The sequence below is a fragment of the Athene noctua genome, chromosome 2 (genome assembly GCF_965140245.1).
Source record: "Athene noctua chromosome 2, bAthNoc1.hap1.1, whole genome shotgun sequence".
Taxonomy (NCBI): domain Eukaryota; kingdom Metazoa; phylum Chordata; class Aves; order Strigiformes; family Strigidae; genus Athene; species Athene noctua.
In genome coordinates, this window is record NC_134038.1 from 68,333,737 (window position 1) to 68,351,152 (window position 17,416).

The 17,416-nt window shown below is 36.5% G+C and overlaps 1 protein-coding gene across 4 annotated transcripts in view; it reads right to left on the bottom strand.

The window, feature by feature from the left end:
• The window catches only part of GABBR2 (gamma-aminobutyric acid type B receptor subunit 2), a 483,193-nt gene that overhangs the window by 192,640 nt on the left and 273,137 nt on the right, over positions 1-17,416 (bottom strand). For all 4 annotated transcript variants that reach the window (XM_074899378.1, XM_074899381.1, XM_074899379.1 and 1 more), the window contains one exon: positions 12,306-12,366. In XM_074899378.1, the coding sequence (XP_074755479.1) occupies positions 12,306-12,366 (61 nt within the window). The remainder of the gene's footprint in view (positions 1-12,305; positions 12,367-17,416) is intronic.

The window sequence follows — 17,416 nt, forward strand, 5'->3', positions numbered from 1 at the left end:
CTTCAGGGGCCTTTTGTAGTCTTTCCCTCTTGAGGGGTAAGCACAGACTAAATATGTGAACGACTTCCTCCTTTTCATCAGGCTCTCTGCCATTTACTAACACAGCACAACATTTGCCTGCTGTCACATCAGACTGCCACAACCATGCTCCAAATGTCACATTAGCAAAGTCAGGTTAAAATCACTTTGTGTTATAACACTTTCTGCACTGACCTTTTGAAGGGACAGAATGGGAGGAAGGCTTAGTTCCCTTTGCTCTGCACGGGGAGCCTCTCATTTTCTCTCCTAAATGCAAGAAGCACATGCTTCGTATTCAAGAGCCTGATGGAGTTGCCAGCTTTTCTGAACATGCCACAACCCTGCAATCCACCAAACTCTCTTGTGACTCCATCCTATAACCTATGTGGTACAAGCAGTCTTGTAAAAGAGTGAAATAGATTGCTCAAGGATTTGGGTCTCTGTATATGTTAGACACCTTGTTCTTTCCAGTATGCTGGTTGAGGAGGAGAGGAATCTGCTTCGTACTCAGCTTTCCATTATAACACTGTTCAGGGCAGAATGTGGAGCTATTTGGCTCACCAGGCTTATAAATAAACCGACCTTTTAAAATGGCCAGAACAGGGAACCTGTATTACTAATTTGGGACCTATAGCATACTTTTAATTGAGGCAAGGATCTACCATGACTTTATGATAGATTGGAATATATGTTTCACAGCGAAAAACTATCCAGCCTGCTCAGTACAAAAGCTGGTGTGTAGCTATGCAGGAGGACTTCAGGGGACACCCTTTCAGTGAGGTATTGCTGCTCTTCTTCTCCTTCAAACTAGCCCTTATCAGTAGCCCCAGGATGATTTGCAGTGACGCAGCCACTGACAGAGAGGCTATGCCAGTGCTTCCTATGCCAAGCAGGGCTTCATAGCCCACATAGTGAGACCAGGCAAGTCCCAAATCTAGTAAAACAAAAGGAAATTAATTATTATACATAAATGCTCCTACACAAGTGATTAACCTGCAAAGACTGCACTTAGTCTGTCAAGGTCAAGCATGGCCTGCATAGTTCTGATTTGATGCAGAAAGCAGTTCGAGGAGGAAAAATGTGTCCATGTTATAGAGGTTAGAAAAAGCAGGGAGGAATATAGTGAAAACACAGCAGGTTTCAAACTGCTTTGTGTCAGTAGTTAGGGATCATATAAAACAGCACTTAATTTTATGTGCAAAAGATAGTTTCCTACTCTTCTGTCTGACCCTTTTTCTTACATGTACAGTATTAATTCAATGCATTTTTCATTCTGGCACTAGTTTGAACTAAATCACTGCTAAATCATCTGTGGTGAGATCGCTTCTTTACAGGTAGATGTGCTAGATCAATCTAATGAAATAACTTACTTATGAAAAATTCACCCCTTGTCCTCTATAACTATTTAAGGAAAAAATTGTACATGCTTTCCAGTTGAAGAAAACAAATACCAAGATGGATGTAACTGTAAGCAGACATTTTTCTCAACAGTCCACACTCATGTTCTTTCTTTGGTTTCAATTTGTGAACCAATAACTCAAGATTAAGAAAAGTATGACTCAGTCCTTTTTTTCCAGGAGCAAGGGGACATTAGAATCCATAGTAAGTTTTTTAAAGATGTTTTGCTTAAGTCCTAAAAATCTGGGGCTTTTTTGACTCCCAGAGTCTGCAAGAGGGAACTCTGAAAAATGAGCTTGCTCTCAGTCAGATTATGTGACTACAGAGTGTCTATACTGCCACTGGGAATAAAGAAATTGAAAGGTACTGTTTCCTGAACTGTCAACCCCACTTAGTTTCTTTTGAAAGGAAGGGTGATAAATTCCTGTTCAAGCATCTCAGCAAGATTCACTGAAAATAAACAGAGAGATGCTTATCACAGAAGTATAACAAATTTAATATAGTTATTTTAAATAATGTGATTCAAGCTGGAAAATGACACCTGTGCTGTTGTAGAGTGTTACTTAAGGTCAGACATCTAGAAACAAATTCAAAAGTTTTTCTCCTCCTAATTCTATTAATTACATGTTTTCATTATCTATTACCATGTTTACAGAATCAGAATTCTTTAATTTCTGAACAAGATTCCAATGATGATGTATTGAAACAGATTGTTTTCACAGAAACTAAAATGTCAGCTTAGAGAACAAGGTGCCAATATAATGACTGCATGATCAGCTATGACTTGAAATTAAATTAGCACTTGTAATGACAGAACAAAACTAAATTATGATTAGAATGCAAAAAGGGGGACTAGTAAATTTGGAAGCAATTTAGTCTTTTTGTACCCTTAATATTATAACTAGCTATTATCTCAATTAAACTGTTCCGGTGCTCTCAAAGGTTTAGTACCAACACCTGCATGAGTTCTGCAGCATATGATTCACAACTGCCTTTGGTCACCTACACAGTGAACAAATCCACCTTCAGTGTTTTTTGAAAAGTGTTCCTTGTTCATCTACCTTATCTATGATAGGCCTGCCTGTCCTTTTTGTCTTCTCCTAACACTATGATATTGCCTACCATCCCAGAAGTAGTTGTCTAAAGAAAAATTTTGTCAAATATTCTTTGCTATAAAAATCCATCAATTTAGAGATCTGTCGGCATTGTAACCTTATCTTGGTATCTCTAGCCTACAAGTACACAAACCTTTACATGCTGGCATGGTGTACTACTAAACAATATTCTGGTTTTGTCTGTTCAAGTGCCGTAATGTCAAGTAACAAATCCTTTTAGTGACATAGATAGATTTCATTTTCTTCTTTTCCATTCATTAAGAATTAAAGTTGTTCTGTTTCATGGGTTTGAGTCTCTTGGGGAAATTAACTACAGGTTAGGGACGATGTCATTGCAATAGACAGCATTGTTTATTAATTACATGAAATATTTTCCCACACTATATACCGGGATCTGATGGATTTCTCATAAGTCATCTGGCTCTGTTTATCCCCCTGTAGAAACTGTATTACAACTTCTTCCAGAAAAAAAAATCATCTCTCTGAGATGCTGGGGGGGAGAGACTTGCCAGCACACACTGCAGAGAGCAGCAGCTTGGGGCACCTCTGCAGACCTCAAGAGAGACTCTGCCTCTCTTCAAAACACAGAGACGACTGGGTGGTGAAAAGGTGGGACAGCATTGTACATCGCTTGAAATGAAATATCTGAACAAGTTAACTCTAGTAGAGGTAGGATTCCGAATATTGGCTGAAAAAAAAAAAAAAAAGAATTTTTTAAATTGCAATAAAAGTAGGAGAGCTCTGAAGGACACAGCTGACAATTCTTTCAGGTCTTTCTCAGGCACCCTTTCTTTAGTGGGGTACTATTTTCTGTTAACTTTGTGGACCTGGATAATTCAAACTTTTGTAGATATTAATTATTGTAAAATTGCTTTCCATTGCTTTCCAACTTTTTTTCCTTGCTGTTACTTTTGAATGTCAGCCCTTTTTCTTGGTATTTAAGACAGCTCCTAAGACATTTTTGCACAAAATAGTGACAGAGACTTACCAGTTCCTATGAAACACTTTGTGCCTCAAAGTATGCCAGATGAACTGGAATCCTATAAAAACTACAGCTATTTCTATAATGTGTGTGCTTGTCCCAGCAATAATTATTTGCACAGTCCAAACCACCTCTCAAGGGATGAACTGCTCTATAAAACACAGGCACAGAGACACAATGATAAATAGGTCTCCCCTGCTCGTCACACATGCCTGCCTTTGATGCCTGAGGGGGCAAGAATGAATCCAACTTTTCCCAACAACTCTTTCATGCCTACTGTAAATTTGGGTGGCACAGAAGTACCCAGCTAGCCTTAAACTAGCTGGCTTGAATGCTGATAGCTGCAAAGTTGTGGTCTCCCATAGCTGTTCTCCCAAAGGAAAGGCTACCTACCAAAATGCTTATTTTGTTCCTGGGCAGATTTCCAGTTTACAGTTTGCTCCATGTTATTGTTGCTACACTACTAGCAGCAGCCCAGTTGGCCAGTTTAAAGCTAGCTCAGGTAAAACAAAATAAGCTGCTGTGACAACCAGCAGCTGCAGTATCAGTGTACCCTTTCAGCATGTCCTCCCTGGCCTTGCAATTTATATCTACACAATACAGCTTGTTCCAAATGAGGTGACTCTAGCAACTCTAAACACTTAATCCCACTAATCTTTCTTTATAAGTAATGTCCTAAGATCCCCAAACAATTTCTGTAGCTCTTATCTGTCCTTTCTCCAGTTTGAGAGTATATGTGCACAATTTAGGTACCTGAATCTCAATATGTTATTCCATGTTTATTTATAAAAACAAAATAAACAGCCTCAACAACTAGTAAATAATACCAGTAGAATAGATTACAAGAAGAATAACTGTTTTAGGGGGAAACACTGCTGCTAGCAGGTATGGAACAAAAAAGAGAAATTGAACAGGAAATGTGTCCAAAATAATCTGACAATAAAAGGGGAAACCAGCTATAAACATATACAAAAATATAATCCCCTTTATGTTTTCATCTGACAGAGGACTGGTATAAAAGTGCCTGAGATACAGATAATAAAATGACAGGTAATGTTCAGTGTCAGTAAGCTACAGAGTAACATACAAGAGAAAAGTAATATCAAGTATACATACATAGTGGTTGGTGCTAATTAATTAATAGCATCCAGGATGAGACCTTGGATTTACTGTGGTTGGTTCTTTGAAAACATCAGTGCTGTGCTCACTGCTGGCCAGAGAGGCAAAGAGGGATGAATGTGATAGAACAGAATATTGGGAAAGCAATTAAAATAACACGGAAAGGTCATTGAGCAGTGTGAGGTATGGAGGTGGATGTTTCAATGCTATGTGTGGCTCTCATTAAGGTCTCACAAAAAGGGAATAAGAGCATCAAGAGAGGCAGGAGATTATTAGAATCTATAGACTGTTAGAGCAGTTTTTACATGATGAAAAAACTAACCGGATGACAATGAGTTGCATTTCTTAAAGAGAGTCATTGATAAGAGAGATCTGTAAAACATGAATGATATGAAGACACAATTATTCATTGCTTCTCACACTACAAGAAGCAGGGTATGCCCAATGAAATTGTGAGATAGCTGGTTTAAAACAAACAAACAAACAGATGGAAGGACTTTAATCATTACATGCATAATTATTTAGTGAAACTCATTGCCACTGGATGTGTTGAAGGCCAAAAGCATAAATGGATTCATGAAAGATATGACAAATTGGTAGAGGATAAATCCACATGCAACTGTTAAACCTAATGGTCCAAAGACACCCTCCAGCTCAAAAAGTCATAAAAACACTTGCCTTTGGGAACTCAGAGTGTGAAACAGAGAAAAAAAATTCTATATACACCTGTTCTGATACAGATATCCATAACTGCCAAGCACATACTGAGCTGGGCAGAGCTTGTTATCTGACCCAACACTGAAATTCTTCATGCACTAGACATACAAATAATTATGGTCAGATTCAAACAGGTTATCAGGTGTCCCATCATTAGCCATTAAAACACTAAAATCTCTGCACTCCATGTCCTACCACTTGGTATACAGACAAGGTATAAGTTTCAGTTTTCTATTTGGGGTTATCAGGAGGTAAATGGTATCACTTGATAGATTTGTTAATTATCAAGCTTTTTTTTTTAATGTGCATGTGTATGCTTGTGTGTAGATGGGGGAAGAAACACCCCTTTGTGTCAATAAATGACCAGGAGTCCCTTCTTACAAATGCATCAGCAGAAGGGAGGTACAGCACTTCCCTTTCATATAGTACGTGTTTAGATATAAACAGTTAGAGGAGTCATCACATACTTAAATCCCAGCTTTAATTCACTTTCTGCCTGAGGAGAACAGTAATTTTCACCTCTTTCTATTTATGACCAGGCTATATATATGTCTGGGTAATGACTTTCACTATTTGTCCTGCTAAAGTCTTGTATAACATAGGAAAAAAACCAAGACCAGATGGCAAAACGTGAGAGGGCCTGACACCATAACCTATTAGTAGTTATGATCCTCACTCGGATGAGGGATCCAAGCCCTAATGATTAATTAAGCATTTTACATTCAAATAGTACATTGGATTTAAAAGAAAAACAAACAAAAAAAAAATAGAACCAATGGAAAAGCAACTAAATCTATGTTTCCTCCTTACAAACAACCTAATCAACAGTCTAGGATTTCATGCTTATCCTACGTTTCCTATTAGAAACAAATCAAAGAAATACAACTAATGGTATTAGTAGCATGCAGTGGACAAGCACTTGTAAATAGAGTATCAGAATCATTTAACAGACACTTCAGAAGAGCAATAGCTTAAGATTAAATACAGCTGGCCTAGGAGAAGCCTCGAGATGTAATAGAAGTTATCTGTTTGTCTCAAGGCACAATGAATACATCTACACCACTTCAGAGGTCTGTTTAACTTGTTCATCAAAACTTCCAGAGGTAGCAATTTTATGCACCTTCCAGAGATTCAAAACCCTTCTCATTAGAAACTTTTTCCTAATATTTGTCTCAAATCTCCTCTGCTACTACTTAAATCCTTTAGTTCTCAGCCAACCGATGTGGGCAGGACAAGAAAATGTTTCAGCATCACTTGTCACATATTTCAACCATTTTCTCTTCTCTAAGCAGCCTAGATCCTTTACTTTTCATAATGAGGTATGTTTTTAATCTTCTGTCATCTTTACACATTTTCTTTAAATCAGCACTGGACTGGTTAGCTGTAGCCTTTTGGTACTGAGTAGATTGAAAGGATACTATTATATATACATTCCAGTATAAAATTTTTCTTTTTTTACCTCTTCATGTTTTTGCTTATTCATGTGACCCACTGTAACTCCTAGTTCCTCTTATGTATAACTATGGCCTGGTGAATTGTTCCCCAATTTGTATTTGCAGCAGTTTATTCCCAATGTAGCACCAGGCATTTGACCTAAATAAACTGCATTCTGTTTTTTCCTGATCACTTCTTCAATTTGTTAAGATATTTTTGAATCCTTGTCTAGTCCCCCTTGTGCTTGCTGGCTTCCTCAGAGACCATTGTACATTTGATAATTACACATTCTAGATCATCTCCTTAATCAGCAAAGACAACATTCAGTGACTCCAGATTTAAGGCACACCCTTTCAGGACTCTACTTGGTATATCTCTCCATATTAGGAGGCTATTCTTTTCACTGAAATGGGACTCTACATCATTTTGTGGATAGCTTGTAGTTTCATATAGATGACACTATGCCAAACTGGTTAACGAAACGTCACTGCCAACAGAAAAGGAACGTGGTACCCTGCAGGGGTACTGTGACTGAAATGCAATGCCTAAAATATTTGTTGAATCAGCATTCTAAATGACAAGTTATAAGACAAGATAGCAACAATGGGGTTTTGTATACCACAATTCAGACTATCAGGATGAACTGGTATTGAAACATCTGATAGCATGTAGAAAACTATTATTTTGGGGGGATTTAAAATGTGAGGGACCTATTAAAGGCTCCATGTATTTGCCACTGACTGCCCTGGAGCTGAAAAAGCAGGTTTGGGGCAGGGCAGGTGTGGGGATTCATGTGTGTGGTGTGCTGGAAAGCTGCTACAAACAGCTATGGGTATTGTTTAAGAGACTTAATTCGACAGGATGAATTAATCACTAAGATAAGAAAAAAACAGTGGGCACTAAGATATAGATGGATACATTCTAACTACACTACCCATAGGCAGATAAAATGAAGTGGATATGGTACACCAGGAAATCTACCAAACACATGTTTTTGTGACCACAGTCAAGCACTCCAGTTAGGATGTGTCAGAAGTAAGTTTTCCAACTCCTTAATGAATTCCTTTTTTTGCATACAAAATGATAGTCTTTAATGACAGAGTGATCTTTTCCAGAAGAATCCACCTGACCAGGATAAACTGCATGCAGTTTGTTTTACATCTTTATTTTCATTACATGAAGCGATTATTTATTGTTATTTAAATTCAGTTCACCCAACAGAATTCTGTACTTCTTTATTTACTTTTCCCATAAATTAATATCCAGCTATTCAAAGGTACTCCTTAATCTCTGAAAAAAATTAATATTTATAAAGAGATTTTATTCTCACTTTGTAAATATGCTGCAGAAGCAGAGGAATCTAAATCCACTGATTCTGGATATTTGACACCACAGATTACAGTTATATGACATGAGAAATTTCAAATCTGAGTTTTCAGAGTTGTTACTAAATATTTTCTGTTTCTTGGATTATATTCCTTCAACATGATCACAGAAAGAAAAGCCACAAACTGATTTTGTGGGGTATATACTGGACAGGTGTTAAATATAAAAACATATTAAAAAGCAATTAGTCTTATTTTTTATATGAACCCTTATGGAAGTAAGAACCAGAAGTATTTAAGAGTCTGATAGATTGTATTTAGAATAATAGAAGGAAACTTTTTCAGGGTTAGACCAATGCCCCTGGAGAACAAGCTGCTGTATCTGCAGGTGATTCTGGAGAACTGCCAATGTCTCCTTCACTGAAGCAGTTGTGGACAGCCAACAAGTCAGAACTAGGTAGATGAACTGAGGCCCCAGGAAAGCAATCCTGGATTCTCGTGTCCCTTGCTCTTGACTGTAGACATTTGTTTGTCCGTTTCTGTTGATTAAACTCAGAAAATAATACGTACGGCTTTTACTCCAGAAATTCAGTAAGGCCTTTTCTAAGAAGACCAATGGTGTCACACTTGACAAGCCACACTCTCACTCTCGCTTGATACCTAGATCAGCCTTCAACACTACCGAATGTTGTATCACCCTAAATGAGTTGAAACTCTCAAATTCTTCCCAGAATGATACAGCAAATCACCACCCACTTTCTTCAAGTTTTCTCAAGATGCACCGTCGACTGTTCTATCTACAAGAAGCATGATTTGTGCACATTTCAATGGTATTTGCTTACAATTCAACTTTAATTTTCCTTTTTAACCATTCCACCACAGAAGTCTCTTAAGTCTTCTCTAATGTCTGACAGAATTAGGAATATGACTGAAAGCAAGGTGCCTCTTAGGTTCCAGTCAATCAGAAAAGATCTATCAAAGGGAAACACTTTGAAGGACAGGTATGTCTCTCTTCTTGCAGCCTCCTGTATCACAGTAATCTACAATCTCAGTTTTGTTGCTGCCCTTACTGCTCCTTGATATGCACACAACAATTCCCAGGACCCTCTTTCAGCTCTCACTAGCCAAAAGATTTTGGCGATCTACTTCAACTATGTTTGACAATGAGAATAGTCCTTAATTGCACCCGTGGAAAAATTGTCATTCATTCAGAAGGATGCCAGTTTCAAACATTACTTGGATATTTGAGCTAGAGTGACAGACTGCTCTTTATTTGCCAGTAAGGTAGGGAAAGAAAATGCTATTACATGTGCTTTGTACCCTCTGCTGCATACTAAATCATTCCTGGGTGGTATTCATGATCTATAAAGCAGTAAGCAGTTCGGTCACAACTATCTCTGGCACCATCTGTTTGACCACTTGCAAAACTAACAGGCTGCACAGAAGCTGAAAAAGAGACATGACTAGAGCGAGTTTGGGAAAAAACTATATCCAGATTCAGAATTAAACCAGCTATTCAGAACTTCATCACAGCGTGTCAGGCATGCTGCAGTTACCCTCTGAACCCTCCCAGGCTGGTTTTCCCTTGCCTCTGGCAGACATGGCTGTCTGCTTTTTCCACAGCCAAATGTTTGCAGATAGTCTCATTAACACAAAAGTTTACAGCAGAGAACAAAAAATGAAGCTGCTGAGTCTACCCAGCTGATTTTCTACCCTGGCAAGCGAGGAACAGCATTTTTGGCCAAGGAATCCTACTTCTGATATACGATTACTAATTTACCTGTTTTTTTTCACTGCATTGAATTAGAACTGTGCATTTTCATTCAAATTGTTAACAAAACTATAAACCAGTGTAGATGAAGAAATTACTCTTGAAGTATAGAATACTAAAACTGATGATTCGCAATTATTATTTCTGGATAATAAGCTACTGATACATTTAATATATGCTGTACTCATAATTACAGTTAATCTCATAAAAGCATTTACAAGACATGTTTGATGTGGTCTTTTTTTTTTTTTTCTTAAAAATCATCATGATTTGTATTATATTCTAAAAAAAAGATTTAATGAATGAGTTGTATCTGTCTCAAGCTTGATAGCACCTAACAGCTATAACTACAAAGGAAAAGCCCATTTACCATTTTTAGTACTGGGCTTAATTAACTTCCTTCCATTATTAGAAATTTCCCCAATAGTCCAAGATTTATTAAAAGTTAATGTGAATGTTTCAGAAAGCTTCCTAACCAATAAAAAAGTCTTCTGAACTTCTGAATTAATAATTTCTACAATTATACCACAGGTATTGAATACAAAAGCCTTGTATAAAAACAATATCAAAGAAAAGAACAGATTAAAAAAATAATAGAATATTATTTGTAGTTAAAAAAAAAGAGATTACTTTCACCTATGATGTTATACAGTTACTTATTTCAATTTCTCATATATTTTTGTGCATTCTTTTAATTTCAAATATTAATACAAATCTAAATAAAACTTAAAACCAGGCTTCAGATGTGTTGACAGATGATTGCTTGCATGAGAGATAATCCAGCCCTTGTCCTTCATTTCTCCATAGAATGCTTGGGTTATTTTTTCCTGCAGGTTAATTAGAACCTTCCGTTGGTGATCAAAATCCTAAGTATGTGCCAGAATCAGTTCTAAAATAGTAATTTTGTAATTGCAAGGAATTATAAAATGGACGTCTGTCTCCTATGTTTGTTTGTATTGACTAAACAGTACTTCAACTGATGGTAAAACCATTGGTGTTAAATACCATCTGATGAAAACATTATAAAGAAACTCAGTTTGAATGGTTGGAAACAAAAATCTATATAAAATCAGCTCTCCTGGATTTCTATTGCTCCTCCAGACTAGTTCAGGAGATACAAGTTGCATCTCCCCATGATCCCTAGTCACATCCTTAATGTGCAGAGGGAATGTGCCAATATATTGTACAATATTTTCTCATGATTCTTTCATGTGACTGCTACTATGAAAAAATGGGGAGAGGGGGGAAGGAAGAAGATGAAACAATAAATATTTATCATTAGTGTTGAGCAAGAATTTCTAAATTATATTATCACGAGATGACGTCTGCAAAATTTTAGTGGGTAGAAATGCTTCAGGGAACATGACTTAATAGCATCAGTTATAGTTGTGAAGCAAGAGCAATCCTAAAGATTGCTTCAGTAAATTAGAATGAGTAACAGATCCCCTCAAGTGCATTGCTGTTCATTAATAATAATGCCCATACAGCAGACAACTTCTGTTTAAAGGATAAGCCTTTGTAACTTGGTCAGCAGGATTATGTTTAAAGTGATCTCCTGAAGACAAAGGGAGTGCATGCTTCTTTCTCATGCACTGTCTGAAAAGGACTTTCCAGCTTTCTCACTACTATTCTCATGAGACCATCCAAATGCAGTCATCTCCAGTTTTATCTCAGCCTTGGCCTAGGAACAAAAACATGAATTGCATTCTATAAGCTGTAGAAAACTGTAACATGCCTTCTATGAATCACCATTTCTGCAGAAAACTCTCCCCAGCAAGCAACTCATCCCAGCTGCAAATGACCCTTAACAAATCCCTGTGGCTACACTTGTGGTCTCTGCTGCTGAGACCATTCCCTGGAGGATCAGCTCAGGCTGAGAGGATGCAGCAGGCTTGGCACCGTGGAGTGTGTTGTCTCCAAGGGATGAGGTCAGCAGTTTGTGTCCTCTGCACACTGAGGGACTGACTCCTGAAGCAACTTCTAGCAAGCAGTTGCAGAATGTCAAAAGTGAGTCTTCAGAGAACACAAACACTAACTTGAAAGAGCTTAACAGCAAAAATCCTCTCTAAATTCCTCTTCAGATTCGGTTTTCAGAAACAACTCTATTAAGAAGTGGATGCTTAGCTGACAAGTAGAGCTTTTCCAACAGCTGTTGGCTGTTATAGATCAGTAGTTTCTATAAGTATGTGGGTTTTCTTCTAGAAAAATTCTTGGAAATACCTGGAAAGACCTCAGAGCACTCAGGGTTCGAAACACAGTATTTTAAACAGATAACAAAACTTTATAAATACCTTGTTGCATCTTCAAAGTAGTTCCTTTTCAAAATAATTGTACCTATTTAAAACATCCTGAAATAAATGCAACTGACACACAAGTTTGAAATTGTATACATAATTATAATGAAAATTGAATTTTTTGCAACCTACCTTGGAATTGCGTAAATTTGATGGTTCCCATCCTCTCTCCATTTCTGAAAACAACTTGACCCTAAATAAAATAAATAAATACCTTAAAAGTTTTATAAATCTCTCATAACACAGTTTCATTAACACTGCAATTATTTTCCATTCACTTTTAAAATCAACCAAACAAGGCTTAAACCTCAAAGACAGAAGATTCAACCAAGGTTAAAATAACTCAAACACCTCCTTACAGCTTGCTTTCACAGATTTCAAATGACCTTAGACAGCTGACCAGTACTATCACCCACTTTTCATGGAGGGAAACAGAGGTACAATAAAGCCAGTAACTTACTGAATCTCAGTACAACAGTTATGCAAACAGCTGATTTTCACCATGTGACTGTTTTTATCGAGGATATTTAAGAGCTATCAAAGATCACACAAGAAAATAATTCTTCATCTCATTCATCATATGGTTCTCCAAATGGCTCTATAACCTACTTACATACTTACCCTATTTGATTATGGATACCAGTAGCTCTTGTGGCTTGGTTTTGTACTACACAAACATGCAATGTCCTAGTATTCTTAAATGTAATGCCTTTAAGTCGGTACTATCCTTTGTGCTACATATTGTTACTCCTCAAAATAATTGTCACGTAACACTGAAAACTCCTTACATATCCCTAGCAAATCACTCCCATCTTTCTGACTAAAATTAAGAAAAGATCTTGTTAAATTTCTTCCCTAGTTCAGCTATTTCATAACTGAGTAGGAAAGAAGAGGTTTTCATTCACTTATGCAAAGAAATAATTTTAATATTTTGAACCTGCAGTGGAGTGCTGAGTCCTGTCAATAAAGATTGCTGGTTTACTGCATCCCCAGTTTAGTTTACTATTATTGTCCCTGTTAATCTTTGTTTTAGCACACAGGGTAAGAGAAACCAAATGATAAGCTTGTAACGCTACAATATATTTCTCTGTGCAAGCCACCCCTTTTTAGGATAACTCTTTCTGGTCACTAAGGAGATGCACTGAAAGTAACCATCTGAATTACTGAAACCAGCTCCCTGCAGGAACCGTACAACAGATGTATAGTACAGCACACTCACTCCACTTTTCCTGCAAGCCACAAAACACAATTTCCCTTTGATAAATAGTAAACGACACCCTTCAACAAGTGTAAACTGCCTTGTGCTAAGCCTTGAAAGGCAAAGTCCCCAATCTATGACAAAAAGAGCAAAAGAACACTGGTAATGGGAGCGATTCTGGTGACAGCCACAGAAGGACACGGGAGCTGCTCCCACTGAAATCCAATTGAGCTAAACCTCATCCAGTGGCTGTTAACATAGCTCCAAGAGAGAACATAAAACATTAGCAAGCAGATTTATGTGTGCACCTTAGCAGCCTTCATGTAGATGTCCTTTAGTTTGGAGTAGTTTTTAATATCCCTTCATTTGTTTGAACATAATAATAATGCATTAGTCTACTTAGTTTAAGTGGCTACTTGGTTTAAGTAAAATGTAGTAAAAGATATTAAAGACTTGTAATGATGTTATGCAAGTGTCACTTATTTCAGACATGTATCTGTAGTCAATCCAGTTTTAACCTTGCTAAATTCTTGGTTCTGTGACCTGTGTCGGCAAATTCTGTAGTTAAATTTTTCACTGTGTGGAAAAATTACTTTTTAATTTGATTTTAAATTTATTGCCTTTTATTTTAACTCTGTCTCCTCTTACTCTTTTATTACAAGTTAATAGGCCTGTAAGTTGTAGTCTACTAAAGTGCTATTTATAGATAAACATACAGCAAGCATCACTGCTATCATCTATGATAGCATATGACTGTCATCTATTATTGGTAGTATACCAGTTCAGAAAATTTTCTAGATTCCAAGCGCAACTGTCTTGCAATATTATCATTGCTTCTTGCAAAACCATCCACATTTTCATCGTTCAGTAGCACAGGCATACACCATATGCAGTTACTGACTAAATACCTACATCCTCAGTGACATGTTCTGAAGTTATCAACAAAACATAAATCAAGTATGAATGCTCAGAATAAATGTAAAAATTCTGATTTAAAAATATATAGTTATAGATTTAGAAGTAATTTTTTAAATCAACTTCCCTTTGCTAAGATTTGTGTCTTATACTGATCTAAGCAGTAGATTAAATAAAGATATCGATGATGGTGCTGAAAGAGTTATGGAACAACTCATGTGAAAATGTCTTTATTATCTGCCAAATTATTCAATCACAGTATTTTACTGTCATTAAAGATTACTGGAAAATGCTAAAAAGTCAAACGGGTTATTATAAGGAATAACAATTTCTAAATACTATTTTATGAGGTTTGACATTGTCCTGGGTATTGTTCACAAACTACACACATGCAGATACTAATAGAAAATTGAAATTGGCTATTTATTCCACATGTAATCCTATTAATAAATCTGTTTTCAAAGGTAAAACCAACAAAAAACATATCAGCAGGAAGTCTCCAAGCAGGAATCTCTAGCACAATCCATGATGATGACAGCACATATTTATTACCCAGGCATCAAACTTCAACTGCAGCTGCAGTTACTGCTTGGTTCTTTGCTCCTTGGGAACACGCTGCTTCTTAATAATATGTGACAAGTAGCTATAGCGTCTCAAGTACCTTAAATGCCTCAAGACTCTAAAATTCCCATGTGCTGGGTGAGGAAGCATTCCTAGATTTTTGCTGGGGCTTTAGGTAGCCCCAGCAGACACAGGCATAGTGTTGTTACTGCAGTATTTGGTTATGCCAATGTGTCAGAAAGGAGTGCTCCTCATGAACACTGAGAAATTGTATAAATTGTGATAGCTTCATTTCTCAAAACAGGAATAGGCAGGAAATTAATGAGAGTCAGCCATTGCTCTATGCTTTCACAACTATTTTATGAAAAATAAGACAATTACATTTGGGGTAAAAAATGTGATATAAATATATAATAAAATGTTGCAGTATTTAATTTTATAATTTACAGCAATGCTAGTAAGAAATAAGCCAACCAGAGTTTCAGAAACCTGTTTTGTATAAATGACATGCTGATTTATGGCATGAGAAGTAAGCTATAATGTGATGATGTTCTATGGCTCACATCAAGTCATTTCTCTGCCACTGTGGTAACAAACCATGTGATTCAACTAGAGAGTTAACTTCTTTAGACTTGAGATTCATAAATTACTAACAGTGTTTTTTCTTTATTTAAAATAGCGGATGTTTGAATAATAGGTATTACGAATTTGGGAACTGTCAATGTTAGGTTAATGATTGGACTAGATGATGTTCAAGGTCTTTTCCAACCTAGACGATTCTGTAATTCTGTGATTCTGTAATATACACATTAAGTTCTGACATTACAAAAGCCAATTTTACTGCTATTCCATCCTTTATTTTTACCTCACCACATATTCCAGCACATGTGCCAGTACAGACTGACTCTTATAGTGTGATCCACCCTAAAACGTGGATCTTATGAAATCATGGGAATATAACAGACAAAATCCTCTTTTACCTTCCACTGTGTTTTGGTGACACTGCATAGGCATAGATACTTATTAGCAAAAGGATCAGTGATTGTATAGATCAGAAATACTGTTTTAATGAAAATAATAGAGGTAATGCTAATACTAACGTATTCAGAACATGATTGTCAGATTCAAACAATATTTCCCAATCAAGTAATTATTCTACGTCAAGAGATGTAAAATATGATCTTAATAAACATTTAAATCAACTACATAAGTGAATTACTTGCACTTAGATCAAACCACAATTTTACTATATATTAAAATAGTCAATTGATAAAGCTTTCCTCTTCATTACACACAGATCATCTCAATGCAGACCAATACAAACCATGATTGTATCTTAGTGACTGTTTTATTTTCTTCAATCAACCATCTACAGATCTTTCTTTCTTTCTTTCTTTCTTTCTTTCTTTCTTTCTTTCTTTCTTTCTTTCTTTCTTTCTTTCTTTCTTTCTTTCTTTCTTTCTTTCTTTCTTTCTTTCTTTCTTTCTTTCTTTCTTTCTTTCTTTCTTTCTTTCTTTCTTTCTTTCTTTCTTTCTTTCTTTCTTTCTTTCTTTCTTTCTTATATATGAATTCTATAACCGATCTGCCCAACCTTGAGCTGTGGACAGGCATCTTCACATCAGCAATTATCCTTGAAAATTTTATGAGAAGGAAGTAGAAAGTATGTGGCTTGCTATCCAATAGACAGCAGAGTGAACAGAGGATGAAAGAGAAGCTGAATGAGCTCAGTCTGGCGCAGTGTGGTACCCCAGATGTTGCTGCTCGTATGTACAGCCACTGCTGCACACAGCATCCCAATAACCTGTATTTGCGATCTGTTGCAGCTGCATAACTCATAATGCAAGGATACTTTACTCAGTTTTTCTAAATGGACAACCATCCCATAAGGGAAAAAACTACTAGCTGCACATTGAAAATTAGGTGGCTTGGACAATAGAAATATAGAAGCTTATGTTGTGGATATTTAGGTCTCTGTTTTGATGGTTCTTTTTTTTTGGAGATACTTCTCTGAGCCCAGCTGCTCTTCTTGTAATTGTTTGGCTTGCTTTTTTTTTTTTTTTTTTTTCCCCCCCGAAAGCTACAGTGCTTTAATGTTCTTTATAAATGATGAAAACTAGAACTGGACCAAACATTTCAACAGTATTGGTCTCACAATTGCCACATACAAGGACATCATCTTCTTGTTTCTTCTGTGTACTGTCCTCTTCCATGTGCTTTGTTTTGCAAGTCTAACATTTATTTTTGTCCTACTCACATGTACTTTGTTAAACAGCATAATGGCATTTCATCTCATTATTAAAAAGACAGTCTCTACCCTTCCTGTATTTCGAGACTTCACATTTTTTCTTGATTTGATGTTTCTTAAGCCATGAATCCATTATTTCTAGTCAGAAGTCCACAACAATCATCCATTCACACTCAAAAAATATTAGCCAACATTTGCTTTATTTTAGATGCATGGGACTTACCCTGTCTTTATAGCAGTTAGTCATTGTCTACCCTTGGAAGTAGCTGTTTATTACATTTTATTTTCCTGGTGAATAAAAAGTAGTTATCTTTGTTATATTAT